This window comes from Uloborus diversus, chromosome 10 (assembly GCF_026930045.1).
Source record: "Uloborus diversus isolate 005 chromosome 10, Udiv.v.3.1, whole genome shotgun sequence".
In the NCBI taxonomy this organism is placed as follows: Eukaryota; Metazoa; Arthropoda; class Arachnida; order Araneae; family Uloboridae; genus Uloborus; species Uloborus diversus.
In genome coordinates, this window is record NC_072740.1 from 53,320,954 (window position 1) to 53,340,643 (window position 19,690).

Here is a 19,690-nt window from a genome sequence, read left to right on the forward strand (position 1 = left end):
GTATAATTTTTGCAATTATTACTTACGATTTGAGAATTGTATCTTCACAGATAGTGACTAATAAAATAAATTTTTTCAAGACCAATTATATTAGATTAAAGTATTTTGGTTTCAACATTTATTAACTGAGCGAAAAGATAATTTTGACAACAGACGATATTTAAATAAAAACAAACATTAAAAGAATAAAATCAAATTTTTAGCAGAGGAATCGGACATGAACATTTACAAGCGTTTCATTTTTAAAAATGTGTCATAAAACAAATATTCTAATACAAAGGTTTCAATATTTGAACAAGCATTAGTTTAAGATCATAATTATTTTATTATCGTCCCACATCCACTGATCAATTCATAAGGGGAATGAAATTTTAGAATTCCAGCTCAATGAACTGCAACACTCTTAAGTGCTGGATTGCTAAGGCATAAAAGTCGTATCTACATTATACTAAGAGAAAAAGGGTAACTACTCAGATACCACTTAAGATGCTTAGTATTTGTCACTTACGTTGAAACTACCTTAGCAAACCATGCAAAATGAGCAGATACCACTTTTTTTTCGAAGAATTTATTTTATATTTCCCGTTCGAATATCAACAAAAAAATTCATATATAGATAAAGTAAGATGGAAAGGATAACCTGGTGACAATAACTCATTTTTGATAAAATGTGCAGATACCACATCTGTGCTTAGCACGGCAGTATTAGTAAATCTAAAAAAAGGGGGAAGGGGGGTCCTGGGCTCTAGCTGAAAAAGAAAAGTTTTTTTGAACCACCCTAACCCTTACTGATTTTCAAAACCCAGCGCCACTGATATAGTGTATATCATAAGCTTACTTAATTTCTATTTTAATCTTAGTATATGTGAATGATGTAAATTAAATAAATAAAAGTTATAAGGCAAATATCTTTACTGAAGAACTGCGGTGCGACTCGTATGCAACATGCATAGCTTCATTTATTTATTTTTTTTCAATTAAAAAAAAATCGGACATGGAGTGAGTCCGATACTACGTTTCGGTTTTGTACCTAAAATAAGCGAAAGAATTGTAAAACAAAAACCGAAAAAAATATCGTTGGAGATGATTTTTTACTTGTTTTTGGGTAGAATACCCCTCTAAGTGTCCCTTCTTGCTTACAGATGTTTTTTATGAACTTTTCATTTCTCTAGCCCTTCAGAAGGATGTTAACCGTAAAAACAGGTACAATGCTCCCTTTCCTTCCGAATCAAAATAAGTATTGAATCTATCGAAAAATAAAAAAAAATGTAATAAAACGAGTTGATGAGTGCATCACATGACTTCCTTTTACTCCAATTTAATGTCATTTTCTCATTATTGGCAGTTTTAATATGATGCAATAGCTTACTCTCTAAATATCACCAACAGTGGCCAAATTGAAACCAAATTTTAAAATAAAAACATTTTTGAAAAAATCCGCCAAATTTGTCGCCAAGTTGGCGACAAAACTTGGCGACCAAAAGACTGGCGATATATCGCAAAGTGTCCGCCAAATTATAACACCTCTTGAGATTACATCGAAATTAACAATGATTTCCCCCCAAAAAGGGGCAAAAGGAGCCTTTGGAGCATCCGAATGCAACCAAAAAGGAAGCTGCACTACTAGACCCCACTAGAAGTCTATGTACTAAATTTCAACTTTCTGGGACATTACGTTCTTGAGTTATGCGACATACATACGCTCATACGCACATACGCACATATAGACGTCACAAGAAAATTCGTTGTAATTAACTTGGGAATCGTCAAAATGGATATTTCGGGTGTTTGTACGTTCCTAGAAACGTATCCACGTGTGGTCGGGTTGAAAAAAAAAAACTCAACATTCATTTGGAGGTGAGCAAAATGGAAATTAAGGCCGATTTTTGGGTGAAAATTTTTTCGCGAATACAATACTTCCTTTTTTGTAAAAGGAAATAAAAAATAGGCGGAAGCTACTCCAAAACGTGGGGGAGGGTGGGGAATGAGGGAAAAGTGGTCATATTTAGATTCAGGGGGTCATTTTACATAAGACTCAGCAAAAATTGTGTCAGAAACATTTTTTTTTCTTTTTCTTTTTCTTGTTTTTCCCGCACAGTGTTTCAAAAACAACTTAAAAGGAACTTAGTTAAAAGCTATACTGTTACTTAGGGTAAATTTAAACCATGTAAGAATGTGATGTTTTTTTTTTAAAGTAGTGTAATTTTGATTCGGAAAATAAAGAGCTGATGTGTGCATCACATGACTTCCTTTTACTCCAGTTTAATGTCATTTCCCCATTTTAATGTGATTCAATAGTTTACTCTCTAAATATTAGGACTCGACCGATGCATCGGCCTGCCGATGCATCGGCGCCGATGGTTCAACAATTTAGCCATCGGCATCGGCATCGGCGGCCGATGCTAACTTGCGGGAAACATCGGCCCATCGGCCTTAAAAAACATCGAAAAGCCGATGGAATTTGCCGATGTTTTTGAAAAAAAAAGGAACTTTGCTGTTTTACTTTTTAATACAAAATAAATGGAGTTGTTGTTTTCATATAAAATTATTTACTTAAATTTCAGTATGAATTTCTATTTTTAGTCATTCCTAGAAGAGAGTTTTTAATATTACATTCAGGTACCAAACAAGTTAATTATTGCGTTGTTTCTTGCAGTAGGATGTACGTATGTATCTGTCATAAGTCATAACTCAAAAATGATAATCTGTAGAAGGTTAAAGTTTCGTATGTGGGGTCTGCGGACGTTCCAGTTGTGCACTTCCCTTTTTGTTTTCGATCGGGTGTTCTGAAAAGCTTGTTTACTCATTTTTTGTGGCTATTAATTACTTATTTCAATGCAAAACTAATATAAGCGTCTCAGACTGATGATCATTTGGTGATATATTGCCGAATTGGAGACCATGGAAACAAATATGAGATGGCGAAACCAATTTTTGTGTCATTTTATTAGATTCCCGTTGAACCGACGGTAATTTTTAATTTTTCGATATTTGTAATATGAATCATAGTAATGCAGACTTTTCTGTATCGCTTTGGCGGAGTTACAAGTTTGGGGCCCGTCGAAATACATTTTGGGGATCACAGAAGTTGTAAAACATTTATCATTCGCATTTTTGTAACTCCTTCGGTGGCCCTATGGTTATGGGGCCTCTCGTGCAACATTTGCTATATTTTAAATCCGCCATTGCACGTCAAAACAAACTCGGGTGCAAGTTTTGAAAGGGTTTTCAGCTCAATGTTTATGATTATTTTGAACTCTATTTTTACGACTATTTTTTGAATTTCCGAGAACACTTGCGTGCCCCTCCTCCCACTCCCTCAATTTCTGAAATTAAACTCTAGTTGTACTTCTGAGTTGTTTAACACCATTCATAAAATTGGAGATTTTTTTTTTCAAACTTTATCTATTGTTTAAAAAGAATTTTGAGCATTAATGTAAGAAATTGATTAAAGACGTTTTGAATGGTGACATAATTCGGAAATCAAAGGGACTTATGAATTTTTTTTTCAGAAGTGCTGAAGTAGATTCAGCAACTCTTCCGAGGCGTTGGTGGTACCTGTTCTGTACTAAAAAAATGAGGCAGAGGTTGGGGCCGAAGTGTGATTTACTCCAAAATTAGAGGGTGACCCTCCCTAACCCTACCTCGTCGTTTCAAGTATTTCTTAAATATTTAGCGATTATTTATTTTGGTCTAGAAATGTCATTTTGCGTATTTCTCATACTTGTTTCACCTATATTTCGTAAATTGTCACCTTTTTTGCATCATTAATAGCGATTGATTTTTTTTTCTGTTGTAAGTAACTATTTTTATGTATTTATATAAAATCAATTAATAAGTTATTTTCGTTTTTTATTGAAAAGTTTCAAGGATTTTCTATTATGCAATTTTTCAAATTTCAGAAAATTATTGTTAAATTGACAAATTTAATTTGAACTTGTTTGTAAAGCTTCATAAAAGATTAAACAAATTGTTCAATACTATGCGTGCAAACATCAGATCAAGTAGTATATGTATTCAGTTATTAACTTGGTTGTAAATATTGAGTTTGTTTATTGTACCTGCGTTTTAAGAACCTTGCTCTTTTCATGGCTATTTTTTTTCAGCAAAATGTATGTCACTGTTATAGCTTTTATGAAAAATGCAAACTTTTCTATTCATAAATTTTAAATAAGTATAAAAATATTCCTATTTTGATTTAAGATTGTAATTTATCTGTTACCTTTTTTGTTTAATTTGATGACTAAAAATTGTCTAAGTGCAATCTTTCCACTTTAATTGCGTAATTTGTTGACGGTTTCATAGTTCTATTCTTAATTTTTTTTTTTTTTTTTTTTGAATGATTAAACAACGCAATTTCATTTTTTTAAACTATGTTTAGTGTACCAAATCCATACATTATTACAACATTACTGAAATCTTAGTTATATGCTCAATTTAAAAAAAAAAATCAATTGGTTATTAAACAGTCTCTTTGTTTTTCTTCCTTCTTTTTTTGGCTATTGTTCTTTCTCTTTCATCATACAGCAGTCAAAAAAGGAGAAGCATAACTACACCCTATACAGATTGTACGTAGTACGATGCAAAAGTTCGGGGACAAGCTGTATAAAATCTTACCCAGAATAGTTCACATTACCGAAGCACATCCACCTTCAAAAGGTCGCCTTGAGGGACTATGTACTTCTGCCAGTGTTCATATAACTTTTGGAAACACTCCTGGAAGCCATTTTTCGCTATCTTCTATGATGCAGTTTCATCTTCTCCTGACGGAACAAAACGGCGTCTATGCAAATGTTTTTTTGCTGGGAACAGGTAAAAGTCACACGGAGCTAAGTCCGACGAAACGTTATGTTATTTGTTTGTCATATCAGAGTATTGACCAATCGAACCGTGCATCCTCAACATGAAAGTCGCCTTCTTCCCCACGATGAAGTTAAAGCAGCAGCGCAAGAGGCCTTACAGGAATTTGCGAAAAATGTCTTCCAGGAGTGCTTCTAAAAGCTATACGAACGTTGGCAGAAGTGCATAATCGTTCAAGGTGACTATTTTGTAGATAGATATATGCTTCGGTAATATGAACTATTCAGGGTAAGGTTTTATACAACTTGACCTCGAACTTTTAGATCATACTACGTACGTATGAGTTTTCAATTTACTATTTCCTAACGTTTTTGAGTGACGCAAGTTTACGCGCATGAAGACATCACAAGAGAATTTGCGATAATTAACTGAGGAGGCGTTCAAAATGGATATTTGGTTATTTATATGTTCTTAGGTACATATGTATGTACAGATGTGCCAAAAAAACTTGTAAAGTATAAATTTGGTGATAGTAAAATAGAAATTTAGGTCGAAATCTGATTTTTTTTTTTTTTTTTTGTGATTACAATTCTTTATTTGTAGAAAGAAAGTAAAGTGAAATGAATCAATGATCCTTTAAATCCCTGACAATCTTATCAATTTATTTCTGTTTGATTTTTTTTTTTTTTTTTTTTGCCATCGGCCAACGGCATCGGCCATCGGCCATCGGCAATCGGCCATTTGGAGGAAAACAATCGGCCATCGGCCCATCGGCCAAAAAATGCCATCGGTCGAGCCCTACTAAATATCACCATAGTGGCCAAATTGAAACCAAATTAAAAATAATAATAATAAATAAATAAAAACCGCCAAGTTGGCGACAAAACTTGGCGACCAAAAGACTGGCGACATATCGAAAAGTGTCCGCCAAATTTAACACCACTTGAGTTTACATCAAAATTAACAATGATTTCCCCACAAAAAGGGGCAAAAGACCCCTTTAGAAACACTCGAATGCAACAAAAAGGGGAGCTGCACAACTAGACCCCACTACGTACCAAATTTCAACTTTCTAGGACTTACCGTTCTTGAGTTATGCAACATACATACGATCATAAGCACATACGCACATACGGACGTCACGAGAAAATTCGTTGTAATTAACTCGGGAAACGTCATTATGTATATTTCGCGTGTCTATACGTTCTTAGGCACTCATCCACGTGTGATCGAGTCGAAAAAAAACTCAATATTCATTCGGGGTGCGTAAAATGGAAATTAAGGTCGATTTTTAAGTGAAAATTTTTTTGCAAATACAATACTTCCTTTTTTGTAAAAGGAAGTAATAAAAATACTAAAAAAATGTTTAAAAAACCCCTCATTTTTATTTCAATGCATTACAAGATTTCTATAATTTATTAAATCGCGTAGAATACTACAATATAAGATAAAGAGACATTTCAACAACTTTAAATCAGCTTTTAAGAGTAGCTTCCTAACATTAATTTCAAAATTATTTGATTATGCAATTGGAACTTACTGGGTATGCGGATGTGTACAGTAAAGCTAAATTATTTTGTGAGTTAACAAGTGGAAAACTAAATGAATGAACTACCAACGTTTTAATGCACAAAAATTGCAAATTATTGCAGACACGTGTTTTGGGGTTACAAGGAACCCCTTTTTCAATATATAAAAGTGTGTGCTTTTGGATGAAAAGTCATCCTCGGATGACTTTTCAAGTAATCATTTTCAAGTCTGTTAAAGTCATCCGAGAATGTGTTTTCCTCCAAAAGCTCACACTTCTTTGCATTGAAAAAGGGGTTCCTTGTAACCACGAAACACATCTCTGCAGAAGTTTGCAATTTTTGTGCATTTATACGTTGGTAATTCATTCATTTAATTTTCAAGCACAGAGGTATTTATTTGTTATTATTAAATGGAAAACTGTTGTTATAGACTTGCCAGGAGCATAAGCATTCTGCATTTTTTTTTTCAAGTCAAAAATACTAAAAAATGTGAATTGGTGCCCTTTATCTCACTTGCTTCAAATTACCCTAAATGTCTGCGCGTAATCTATACTAACTGGCTACTTTTAATTAATCCCAGATAGCTTCGTTTTAATCCATCTTAAAGAGCTTGTATTCAATCTCGTGTCCATAATCATTTGCTCTTTTATCCATAAAAGGATAAAAAGATTAAAATTACCTTAAATGCTTTCTTACTGGATATAGCATTTCTATTAACCACTTTTTTTTCTCTTTAGTGCCGTAGCACTGAGTCGCTACTTTTATTTTAACTTGCCTCTGTTTCTCGTATTACCATAACTGGAAGGCATATCACCAATTCATAAAAGTTCCAACACCACATTATTTATCCTTTTTAATTAGTTGATTTAAAGTATTATTTTTGACTTGAATCACATGTTATAAGAAAACTTGATATAAACTTACCAATTGAACGCACATCCAAGGAAATAAAGGTGAAATTTTTGACAATAGTTAATCATATGCACCTAATCTTTACAATTATAACTACTTTCTTCTAGTATACGTACTAATTTACTTTTTATTTCATACAACTAATAACAAATCTCATTTTACAAAATTTCAATATGCATCCAAGATATTTTCATATAGCTTTTCAAACTATGATTTATTATTAAGTTCAATGACTTCAGAATAATATTCAAACTTCAAAACAAATGAGTAATATTTCAAGAATCACATAAAAATGAATCTGTATTAATTTCGAAATATTTCGAGTATATTTCGAAACTTTCGCCGAAAATGCAAACAAAAACATGATTTTTCTCAGAAGACACCGGCTATTGAGCTTTATTTTCAATACCGGCTTTCGTTGGCGACACATTTGGCGAGATTTTGATCCAATTCTATATAAGGCGTCTTGCATCGGTCTCCCGGCGCCATTCTCCTGTCAGTTGTCGTCGCTGTTGGATGCTTTTGAACCAGTTCAACTTTGCCGAAGAAGTTATTGATCGATATGGTAGTCCAGAAGTCTAGTAAGGTAAGTAAATTTAAAATTCAATGTCCTTATTTTAAAACAGAAGCGTTTGTACAATTACAAGTGACTGGACATTCATTTCCGCTAACCGTACGAAGCATTTTTCCGATTCTCATTAATATTCAGGTGTGGGAGGAAGGTCAGGTGGATTGAGGTAGGTTTAATGCTCGATTAACGATTTGAATTGGAAATTTCCAGAAATTAATTTGATTTGAGAATTAGCGTTGGGTTTTTCTTCATTTTAATTCGACATATCGTCGGCTTTCAGGCAAAAAGTTAGTTAGTCCAAAATTCCAGTTTTGAAACATAGTCAATTTATACTATCAACTTGCTATGAGAAATAGCAAAAACCGGCTAGATCATTGTTATGCTTTGTCTTGATCATGAAATATCGAATTGTAAAGTGCAATCACTGTGATTCATCGCACCCCTCCCCCCTTTTTTTCGATTGAATGACTTTTTTTCAGAAAGTTGACGATATTCCATTTGTTGAAACTTCGTACGTAGAAAGGCAATATGAAATTTGCAAGATTAATTTAAAAAAAGCTCGTCATTTTATGTATTTAATATTCATCAATATTTCATTTACTAATTACTTTCATTTTTCTCTTATATATTGTATTTAAAACATTTTAATGTATAAAAACATTTTTATACAAATAGAAAAATGCGGTTTTCAAGAATAAATGATAATGGATATTATAAGTATTTCATTTTTTAATAAAATGTGTATAAACGATTTTCAAAGTGGAAAATCGGAGACATATTTGTTTTAATTGGCATTAAAACTTAGCAATTTTAGTTGATAATATTTCAAAAATTTTGACTTTAATTTCTTAGTGTTTATGATGTAGTATTTTTACGAAAAGATTTTAGGTCACCTGCTGTATTTTGCAATATTCAAAGCATTCAACATTACCTTCTATGTTTTAAGACATTTGGTTCGATCTTACAAAAACAATACATTCTTTTTTCAGTGGATTTCATTGGTTATTGTATTTTATTTTAATGTGTTTTTTATTGATTGGGTGATGAACGATTTGTTATTTAGGATTACTCTAAATTGCATGTTTTCGTACACGAAAAATTAAATCCTACCAAGTTAAAGTAGTTTTATTACGTAAATCAAGGCTATTTAATTGCTAAATGCGACCACTCTGATCAGTGGCGTACATAGCCCCCCCCCCCCCCCGCAGGGCGGAGGGGGGGGCAAGAGGTATGAGGGTGCACGCTCTAGAAAAAAAAAACATTATGCTAAAATTAAAATTTAAAAAATTGATAACTTACTACTACTTATGAATATTGTGGGAGGGACGCATCGAAGTCTATGTAAGCAACTGAATAATTAAGTTGAGAGAAGTTTATCAGATGGTGCAAATGATATTTAACTCATAAATGAAATGCGCAGAAGTCTTTCATTCTCTATGAAAATTAGCAATTTTTGTGCGTTTTAGTCTGTAGAGTTGTGGTAGTGTACAGGGGTGCCCCCCCCCAAAAAAAAAATCTGAACCCTCTTTGCCTTTTTATTTTTTAGCTCTTTTTTATTTTATTAATTTTTAAAAATATTTTTATTTAATTTATTTTTTAAAAATATTTGATTTATTTTCAATTATCATTTTATTTGAAAAGTTCTATGCTACGCCAATGACATACACACACAAACTAAATAAATGAAATGTAAACAAAATAAAATATATAATTTAAATAAAAAATAAATTAATAAATAAATATAAATAAAATTGAAGTATTTTTTTTTTAAAAAACTCAAATTCTGTTGGCGCAACTTGCGCCATAGTCCCCCCCCCCCCCGTGGGCACACCCCTGGTAGTGGAATGAAAAATATAAAGAAATAATTGCAACTGGTTGTAGATGCTCACAAGAACACCTCTATACGAGGTCTCGGAGACTTCCCAAAAATTTCCTTATTCGGCTAATTTTGTCCCGACTATTCGGCAAATTTGGAGACTGTATTTCAGTATTGAAATTTTCAAATGCCTAATATCTCTTTTCCTTAGATGTACGAATGTGTGAGCCGTATTTAATCATTCAATAAAATTCGGAGTTCCGTTCAGTGAATTGATAGTTTCCCCCTTCCAAAAATTGAAGCTCGGGGTGAACCTGCTTGCGTGAAATGTGCTTATTTTATAAATGTTGGAAGAAAAAATTTTGAAAAACGTTATCATTAACTCAAAATTATTTAATTTTATATCGGTTTTCTCTGGCTCGGAAGGAAGAAAAACTATGAAATCCTGATTTTTAGGACTGTAAATATGTTCAATGGTAAAATATTGACAGAGGCGTACCTAGCATAAGTGACACCGGGGGCGGTAATTTTGTATGTCACCCCCTCCCCCTCCTACAAACGCAAAAAAAAGTGAAAATATGAAATTCATGCAATTTTCAGAAACAGCTACATTTTTGTGAAAACTAAATTTTAAGTGAGTTAATGTTAAAAAACAACTAAAAGTGAGGGACCGGGGGTTTACCCCCCGGAAATTTTTTGAAATTGTAGTCTTAAAAATGCATTTTAACTTCTTTTTTTTTTTTCAAAAACTTGCAATTGCACTTTGGGTGTCGCCCCCCAGACGGGTGACACCCGGGGCGGACCCCCTCCCCCGTAGTAACGCCAATGATATTGATTTTGGTTCCTTAAACCACCAAAACAAAAAATGTAACTAAAAACAACTAATTAAATGCTTAAAAACCACTTTGTCTTCAACTGCAAGAAGAAAAAACATGAAATTAAAAGATTAAATATAGATGGGTTTTCATGAAGCTGAATAACATAATCGATGTTTCTTTGGAAAGGATGGAACAATGACTGTCTTCGGGAAAGCCCGCTAAGATAATGTGATGAAATATGAAATCGATGGTTGCTTTTCCAACCTAGTTTTCTTCCGTCATTTTCAAGGGAACAGAAATTTCTTGTTGCTAAAAATAGAAATTGTATCGACGTCAGCTACAGCATCATCAACTTGTGGAGGAAGGTGGAATTGTCATAAGAGGAGGGTATTTCTAAACATTATTGGATAAATAGAATCCGTTCCCGTGGTGAAATAAAATAGTTTTCATATCTACGACAGAAGATTCTCTGTGACATGAAAAAAAAATCATAAAACTTATTCCAGTTATTTAAAAGGCACGTTTTTTAAATGCCTTTGCTTAACCAACAAAAACCTTTTGTTTTTATACTGAGTCATTCTCTCGAGTATTAAGATTTCTTGAACAACATTCGTAAAATTTGTGAATGTATGCACATGGATATACTTTGTGGATAGTCAAGTAGGGGAATGTGGGAAAAGTGGAATGGTGAAATATTTACTCTACTTTTAGCGCCACCTATCTGGTAATATTTTAACTGTATAGTAGCACATGTAATCTATTCAGTCCGGAAAAATACCACCGAAGGTTGAAGCAAATGATAATACTGGCAATTTTCAAAAATAGATCCTCATATTGTAATATTTTACTAGCTGCGTGCCCGGCGTTGCACGGGCAATTAAAAAAATGAAAGATGTCCAATTGATGTTTTTGTATTACTCTGACATCAGTTTTAAAGCGCTAAGGAATAAATAAATAAGCGTAATGCAAGGCTTGCAAAACATCAGTAGAGCATATTTTTGGCAAAAATCTCTTTAACGTTAATCATAGTTATCAATGATTCAAGTCAAGAGCATTTTCAATTAGCACAAAAGATGAAAATATATGCATTATCAAGTATAATCTGTGCTCAAGTTAAAATAAATTACATCTGATAGACTATATCTGAAATATTTATGTACAATTACAATCAGCTTTTTACATAAAATGATACACACTTTTTGGTCGATTACATGAAACTGAAGCACCAAGAACAAATAAATACCAATAAGCATTAATTTAATACCAAGTTATCAGATTCCAATTTAGCTTTAGTTAAAATCCTTAAAAACTATCTTTTTTTGCTCAACTCTGTTTCACTTAAAGAAATCCAAACAATCTTAATTTAACATGTTCTTTTAACGATATACAAGGAAAAAAAGAGTTATTACAATTTGAAAACTCGCCCATGTGACGGGAAAAAGTTCAACAAAATAAACATAATTTGTCGCGCATCCTAAATGTACCAAAATATAAGGCCGGTGAATGATAAACTTACACTACAATCAATAAACATAGCTAAAGAAACAACTTTCATATGCTGAAAAGAGTTAAGAACGTTGAATGTAAAAAAATAATAAAAAAAAAGACAGACGATAAAATAAAGGCTATGTCCGAATAGAGCAACCAATTTTAAACTAATTTAAAATGAAATTCTAGATGGAAACGTTGTTTTAAGATTTGAACAGCAGCCAAAAAAATCTCTTTTAAAACAATTATTAGAATTTTACTTACTCACCCATATGCGAAATGGCAACAAGAAAGAAATAAAAATTTCCGAATAACGTTATTTTAATTAATGTTTTAATTAATATCTCCGCTAATTAAAGTCGTACAATTACGAGATTGGTCTTACTGTTTTCTTTGGAAAATTTCGAATTGATCGGTATCTCGTTTGACTCTCGATTCGCAGCGGTTCTCGAGAAGATAGATCTTCAGACAGACGGACGCGAACAGATTTTAATATTAAAGTGGATTGCAAGTCAAAAATTATTTTTGTTATTATAAAATTATCAGGTTCTTGTTATTGACATTTTAAATATTGAGGCCTTTTAATACTTCATTTGTTTATTTGTTAATACTAAGCTTATTTATGTTTTAAATATGTTCTACAATCAGTCAAGTACATGCGGGGCGAAGTGGATGGTTCAAAGTGAAATTACCATGTCACTTATGTATTCATTTATTAATTCATTGCATTCCTCCGTTTAGTAACTCATTTGTTCATTTACTTTTCTTCGGATATTAACTAATTTAATTTTCAGTTTACTTTTCCGTATTTTTTCATTTATTCATAAAACCTATTTACTGATTCACTTGATTAAAAATATTTTCTATAATTGAATAGAAAATATTTCATTAGAAGAATATTTTATTTTTCACTTTGCCCCATGGAAAAAAATAGTTTCCACTTTTTTTAAAGATGCAAATTTACTGCCAAAAAGAAAAAATACTGTTTCAATGCAAGTTTTATTATGAAATAGAATGTTCTTCCTTTATGTACTGCAAATTTCAAAATAAATTTTAAAAAATTTCTTTTTGAAAAAGCTCAGTCATCTCAACTATTTCACTTTGTACCACATTCCCCTACATACAAAATTGACTATGTTGTGTGATGCATAATTAATTTAAATGAGATGCGAAGAATATAAATTCAGCAGAATGCTCGGTTAACCGAATACAGTGTTTAACTAACATAATTCTTTAAAACTCGACTATTCAGTTCTGGAGTATAAAGATTATAACTGACATATTCACACATATAATCTTAAATTAGTATGCTAAGTATTAGAAATGTAATGCAACAAAGAACAAAGTTATCTAGTAACTTTTCAGATACATAATAATTAACTTTTCCTATGGTTCGTAAAGTAACGTAAGTAATAAAATAGACACCTACAGAAAAAGAAATGATTAAAAGCTTTTAATTTAAAAATATTTTTAAGAATTGGAAACAGTAGGTTTCCTGAACTGACTTTTTTTTTTTCCAGAATGAGTAAAAAAAGGAATATCTATTAGATGACGTAAAAGTAGCAATTTTACCAAAGTTTTCAAAACTGAGATTTAATACTAACTAAAATTTTATTCAATTGTAAAAGTCAAAGCAAACTAAGATTTTACAAAAACAATACCTGAGCAAATTTGCGCAAAAACGAAAGTATGGACGAACGCGATTAGTACCACATTTAAAAAAAAAAACTACACATTATGATCTTCTGTTTTCTTTAATTATAAACCTTGGGGGAAAAAGTTGTATGAAAATTGCATCTAAAATTTTAAATTAAAAAAAAACCTAAACGCTTTTAGTTGTGTTTTTAAGCATTAAATTTGTAAAGGGAATGAAACTGGATCCCTAAAAATCTTTTAATTCACAATTTCCACAAAAAAAATATGCAAGAACATCATATAGGTGTTTCAAATTTTAATTCAAAATATCGAATCTGATTGGGATGAAAATTTTGGATTCTCTGGGCAAAAATTAGTATTCGGAATGAATTTAAAATTAACTTTTATAACTATTGAATTGGTAGGTTATAATAATATGACAGATTAAAATTTATAATAAGGTACTCAAATACATTATTATCAATAAATTATAAGAAAATTTTGTTTCTAAATGTCATACACTCAAATTTATAACTATAAATTCTGGAATAAAAATTATGGTGGTGACACATGGAACTAATTTAGGGTCCTGTTAGGTAAAAATTGCATTCTGAATCGAACATGTTTATTGCTAGAAAGATAATTTTATCTAAAGAAGTGTTATACAATTAAAACCAATAAATGCAGATAATTTAATCATTTGATAAAAATTATTAAGAATTTACACCAAATATTTTATTTATTTGATAAAAATTGCTCTGGGATTTGTTTTAATTTTGAAAACCGAAATAAAGTTTAAGTTGCGGCAGAGTTGCAACTTGTCTGAAGGGCCAAAAACTACTCGTTGAGTTTTAGGTGGTTGAACGAGTACTCAATGTGTGTTTTAAAGATGTTCCTAAATTATGTCAAAAAATGCATACTTAAAAAATGATTTCGATTTTCAAAGAAGAATTAAATTGCACATGACATTTTGTCTAAATTTAACTGTAAGGCGGACTATCTTGTTTTGAATTCCTGGGAAGAAAACTGCTATCAAAATTTCTTTGCAGATTAGAAAATATTGGTTGATTCAATAATATTTTCTGGTAATAGAATAAGACAATTCCTGTTTTGATTTTTTTCATAGCTAGTGTTTTAAATTAAAAAAGCATTTCAGTGACCTGCTTTTTAGTATCTAGTAAAGAACGTTATGTTGAGAAACAAGAATTACTTTTATTTTCCCAAGGAAATATATTTTCGCTTTGTTCCCTTCATGAAATTCATGCTTGAATTCTTCATTATTAACTACTTGAATAATAATTGAAGGAAAATGATGAAATTTTAGATGCACTCTAATAAGTCGCTACATCCTTTTACCGTTCATGAAGAATTCAAATAATCTTTAGCAAAGTAAAATCAGAAAGTTTTCTAAATGAAAATTTCAATTGGTAGTCATAAAATATGAACAATCTTATAATTTATTAAAAAAAAATCTGGTTGCTCGTTTTCTAGCTTTGTTTCTTCAAAAATTGCATAATTTTAAAAAACATTTTAATTTGCATACCACTTGCCGACGACATCAATGGTACATCTCAAAAAAAATAAATAAGTTTTCTAAGTACTAGTTTTAATTGACACGATCTCAAATAATGCAATATAGTTTTCAAACCTTATGATAATTATCATATTATCGGTTTTTGTAGCCTTGATTGTGTACAGTTCGCTTTTTCTTTTTTTGTGAATTGGAAAATTTTAAAGATGTGCATCAATTGAGCCGCTTATTTCAAAAACCAGTCAAGCGGCACTCTAATATTTCAAAAAAGCGTTTTTACCTTTATATTAAAACTTTTCTACGAGGATGACAATGTTTGAAACTAAAATACATATTTAGGTACATTTTTTTTAATAAACAATGTTGTAATCATGATTGAATAACTTAACATGGTGGTTAGATGTTCTCGTAAAATAAGCATTTTTGTCGCTTGACTGGTTTTTGAAATAAGATTCAATTGATAATGTAAATTATAGGCAACGAACCACCAGTTAAGTTAACTTTGAGCCAGCATTGTGGCATAGAGAACAAAATCCGATTTTAAATCTTAATTTTTACGCATTTTGAGTTTTTGAGACGTACTACTCTTCTCTGGTGGATATTCTTAGCGCCGCAAAGAAGATGAATAGTCTTATATCAAAATGATAAACATACTGACTAACTAAACAAGGACGGGTATAAGAAAAGGGCGATGGGGGCAATCATTCCTCTTTTGAGGGATCCTACACTGACAATTTTTGATATTGAGTTTTAAAAATCGGGAATTTTTCTAAATCTTTGACGTTTTTAAAGGGGGGGGGCTCCCCCTCATCCCGAAAATGTTTCGGAATTCAAGTCCACAAAAAAAGAAAGCAAAGCAATTGAAGTCCATCTTTGATGACGTTGGGAAAATAGTGTTCGGAACTATTTCCCCGAAATTTTTCCAAATTGAAATTCCAAAAAACAAAAATTTGATCTTTGACTCTAGGAGGAGGATAAAGGTACGAGGTTCCAACCCTCCCCCCCCCCGTGAGTGCTCTCTCCATAATTTTTCGATATTGAAGTACAAAAAATGAAATTTCAGGCGGTCTTCGACGATATTAAGGGAAAAGGGGAGGAATTCAGAGCTCAGCTCTGGAAATGTTTCGGAATTGAAGACCGAAACATTCGTAATCAATATAAGTAAACCAGGATATTTAGTAGGAATCAAACCACTTCTCTCTTGAAAACTTTTTGGATCCCCCTTGTGATTGTTACAAGCACTCGACCCAAATCAAGAATGTTTTGCGTGAAACCAACAAGAAAATTGCGAGTTAATAGCAGTCCTATATCACAACTTTTTGTGTTGAGCATTTTTAGCACCAAGGAAGGGTCTCCGATGTAGCCTTGAAATATCTATTTTCAGCATTTTCTTGACAATTTATGCTTAGTTTACGCTTTATACTTTTTAAAAATATTTTAGTACAAAGCATCATTGATCGTGTTTCATTGAACAACAAAGGTTTCCATCGAAACTGATTCTAGTACAGAGCATAATATTCAGATTGTAATAAATATCGCATTGCCTGTAAGTGTTTAAACAGATATGCGTATAATTCCTGTTAAAATACAGAAGGGTTGAGGCGATTTCCCGAAACAAAATGCTCCAAAAAAAGAACGAAGAAATATTTCCAATGGCCAGCAATTTCCAAGCCAATAAGCAATATTCACGTGGAACATTACTATGTATACCAGATACAAAAATAAATATATCCTATAAATCGAATTTTTTGAAGCAGTTTCAATTTTTATTCGCCATAAAATCTATTTTCAGAAAAATACACATAGAAACCAGTCTTTTTTATTAGTAGTTACTCTATTTAGTCGTGAAGTAGAAACTAAATATAAATAACTTTCTTGGGAGCACACCACACTGCTGTACGACTACAAATGTAGCTACCTTATTCTCGTAATATAGCAAATTGAAAAAAAAAAAAAGCAGACAAGTACTTTTCTAAGAATGCTTTGTTCTTGCAAAAGTAAGTATTGCTTAATTTATGTTTTTAATTTTGGTTTTCTAGCGTTTTTCTAGACTAATTTCTTCAATTAGTTTTATCATTTGAAAGTTGTAGCTATTCTTATAATGAGTGTTTGATGCAGACGAAAAAGGTTTTAGTTTTAAAATATCCCGTGTTTTTGTTTTAGCTTTCTGAGCTTGAAAGAACAGTGTTTCGAGATCTTAGTTTTTCTTTTTTTTATTAAATCTAGAAACACTGAAAACCAAGTTCACTACTTCCAACTAATAAGTATCATTAAGATTTGCTTAGTTATCAAACGCCTAAACTCTAGACGGCTTGCTAATTTAAAATCTAGACGTTCCTGCACACTTTGTATCGTATATTGAAAGTATCACTCGCTAAATTTTTTAGCCATTACCTTTTCACGATCTTCTGACCAGTTATAAGAAATTTTATGGAATACTTCGTTTACGGTACACTTGACTGTACTTATTAAGATTCCAGTAATGAAATTTGTTTAATCTTTTAACTGGTGAGGTAATTTTTTCGTAACGTAAGTGGTGAAATCGAGTGTATTGTTTACCCGTTCGGTTCAGCTTCAAACTTTCTTCAAATGACGACACAGTTCTTGAGAAAAACACTGGTGATTTATTTACAACTATTTACAAGAAATATCATTAACTGCTAAATTAACCATAGCAATTAGGCAAATATCGATTAACACCGTAAACTCAACGGTAACACGTATTCACATTAAAAATGCACAAAAACACAGCCCAAAAGGCATTACAAAACAGAGCTAATACGCTCTCAGCGCAACGGCTAAGTCGAGACTGACTTTTTATCACGCGTCACGGCTATTTTTAAACATCGAAAGAGAGCTTCTCAAACATTCCAGAAAATCCTACACCATTCTACCACTTTTTCGTTTCTTTCCATTCACAAATTTTATCATTCAGAAATGAGGGGACTGTATACTTCAGCCGAATGTTAGGGGGCTGTATGTACATTACATGAAACTATTTACAGGTTACGTTACTAAGACAATTTTAGATGACAGATAACGCCAAATTTAGCTAGATTACAACAAATTAATCACAAAAATAATTACTATTTACAGAATTTGTAACAGTATGTAACACCAGCATTACATTTCTTGTGCACTCCTCAAAATTTGGTAAATTATAATAAGATTTCCAATGATTTGTGTATTATATGCTTATACTATAAATACAACTGAACAAGTACCGAAAACGACGTAAATATTCATATAAATTGAAATAATAATATTTAAACATTACGTTAGAATGCAAAAGTTTCTGTTCTTCTGCAGTATAAGACACCTCGACTCACCAGATAAATGTTAATTGATTGCTGAAAGCAGAAATAGAAGAAAAAAATATACTATCGCTTAGTGCGAGGAAACTAGTTTCATAATCAAGAATATAATTCTGTAGCCGCTTTTGCTATTAATATGGGGTTCTAGACCAAAGTAGTGTTTCCCTTAGATAAAGGATTTTGCATTAGTTATGCTTAAATGTTAAATTTAAGTATGTGTAAAATGAAGCATCTAAAATTATTCTTAATATCTGCGCATATTGAAACAGCTGTATGTATTGTTTAATTAAAAAAGAAGCATCTATGAATTGATTATTTGTATGCAGATTTCATAATCCTTGTGGATCATATTTTCATGATATTTTGTTTAATACTTAAATGGCCGATCATTTTGTTCTAACGGAAACTTTTCTTACTAATGCTTTTGTAAAATTTTACTAGAAAATATTTTGGTTACGATTTCCAAGCATAAGTTACGCAAGTTTATTTGTAGCTCGAAGAAATTTTACTAAAATATTTTGTTAATGAGAAATAATTGAATACTTATTTACTAACCTACAAAGTACATAATCTAAAACGTAAAAAATGTACAACAATGTTAACAATTGCAAAAACATTGCAGACACATTTTTCCAGGATCCAAGAACTCCCCTTTTTCAAAGGGATCATCTGAATCTGTGGGGGCAAACACATGCTATAAAAGCTTTTGTTGAATGTCTTCACACTCACAAGCCAAAAGCCGCACGTTGCGATAATTTCCAAAATTATAGAATTCTTTAAACAAAGCATATTTGAAAATGACGTGTCAAGTGGAGGTTAAAGAGCAGATCTGACATACATTTCGCTATCCAAAATGTTCCAGAAAGATTAATTCGAAAAATATTTATCATTGAATACATTTATAAACCATTTTCCTCTTTTTTGGAATGATTAACAACTTATGAATATTGCATTAATAAAATCCGTTTCATTTTGCAAGAGTTAGCAAAATGATTGAATAGTGTTTGAACCTTTCACCTTGGTACTGAGAGGGGGCGGGGAAGGGGGGTCCTGAAAGCAGCGGTATGGTAGAACCGCTATGGTAGCTTTTTTCCTCCGCATAGAAACAGGCTGCTTTGAATATTTCTCCTTATTTAAATTCCCGACCTTCTCTCGAGGTGAATTACCTGAAACCGGATCTCAACGCACAAAATCGATCTGACAGTCGATTTTGATCGATATTTTGCCAATATATATTTATCCATTCTCTAAAAATTGTTTCAATGACTCACGATTA

At 31.7% G+C, this 19,690-nt stretch overlaps 1 protein-coding gene across 1 annotated transcript in view; it reads left to right on the forward strand.

Moving 5' to 3' along the window:
* Positions 1 to 7,724: 7,724 nt before the first annotated feature.
* Positions 7,725 to 19,690, forward strand: part of LOC129231293 (sodium-dependent proline transporter-like) — a 79,749-nt gene continuing 67,783 nt past the window's right edge. The window contains exon 1 of the mRNA XM_054865581.1: positions 7,725 to 7,827. Within this exon, the coding sequence (XP_054721556.1) occupies positions 7,804 to 7,827 (24 nt within the window). The 5' untranslated portion in view covers positions 7,725 to 7,803. The remainder of the gene's footprint in view (positions 7,828 to 19,690) is intronic.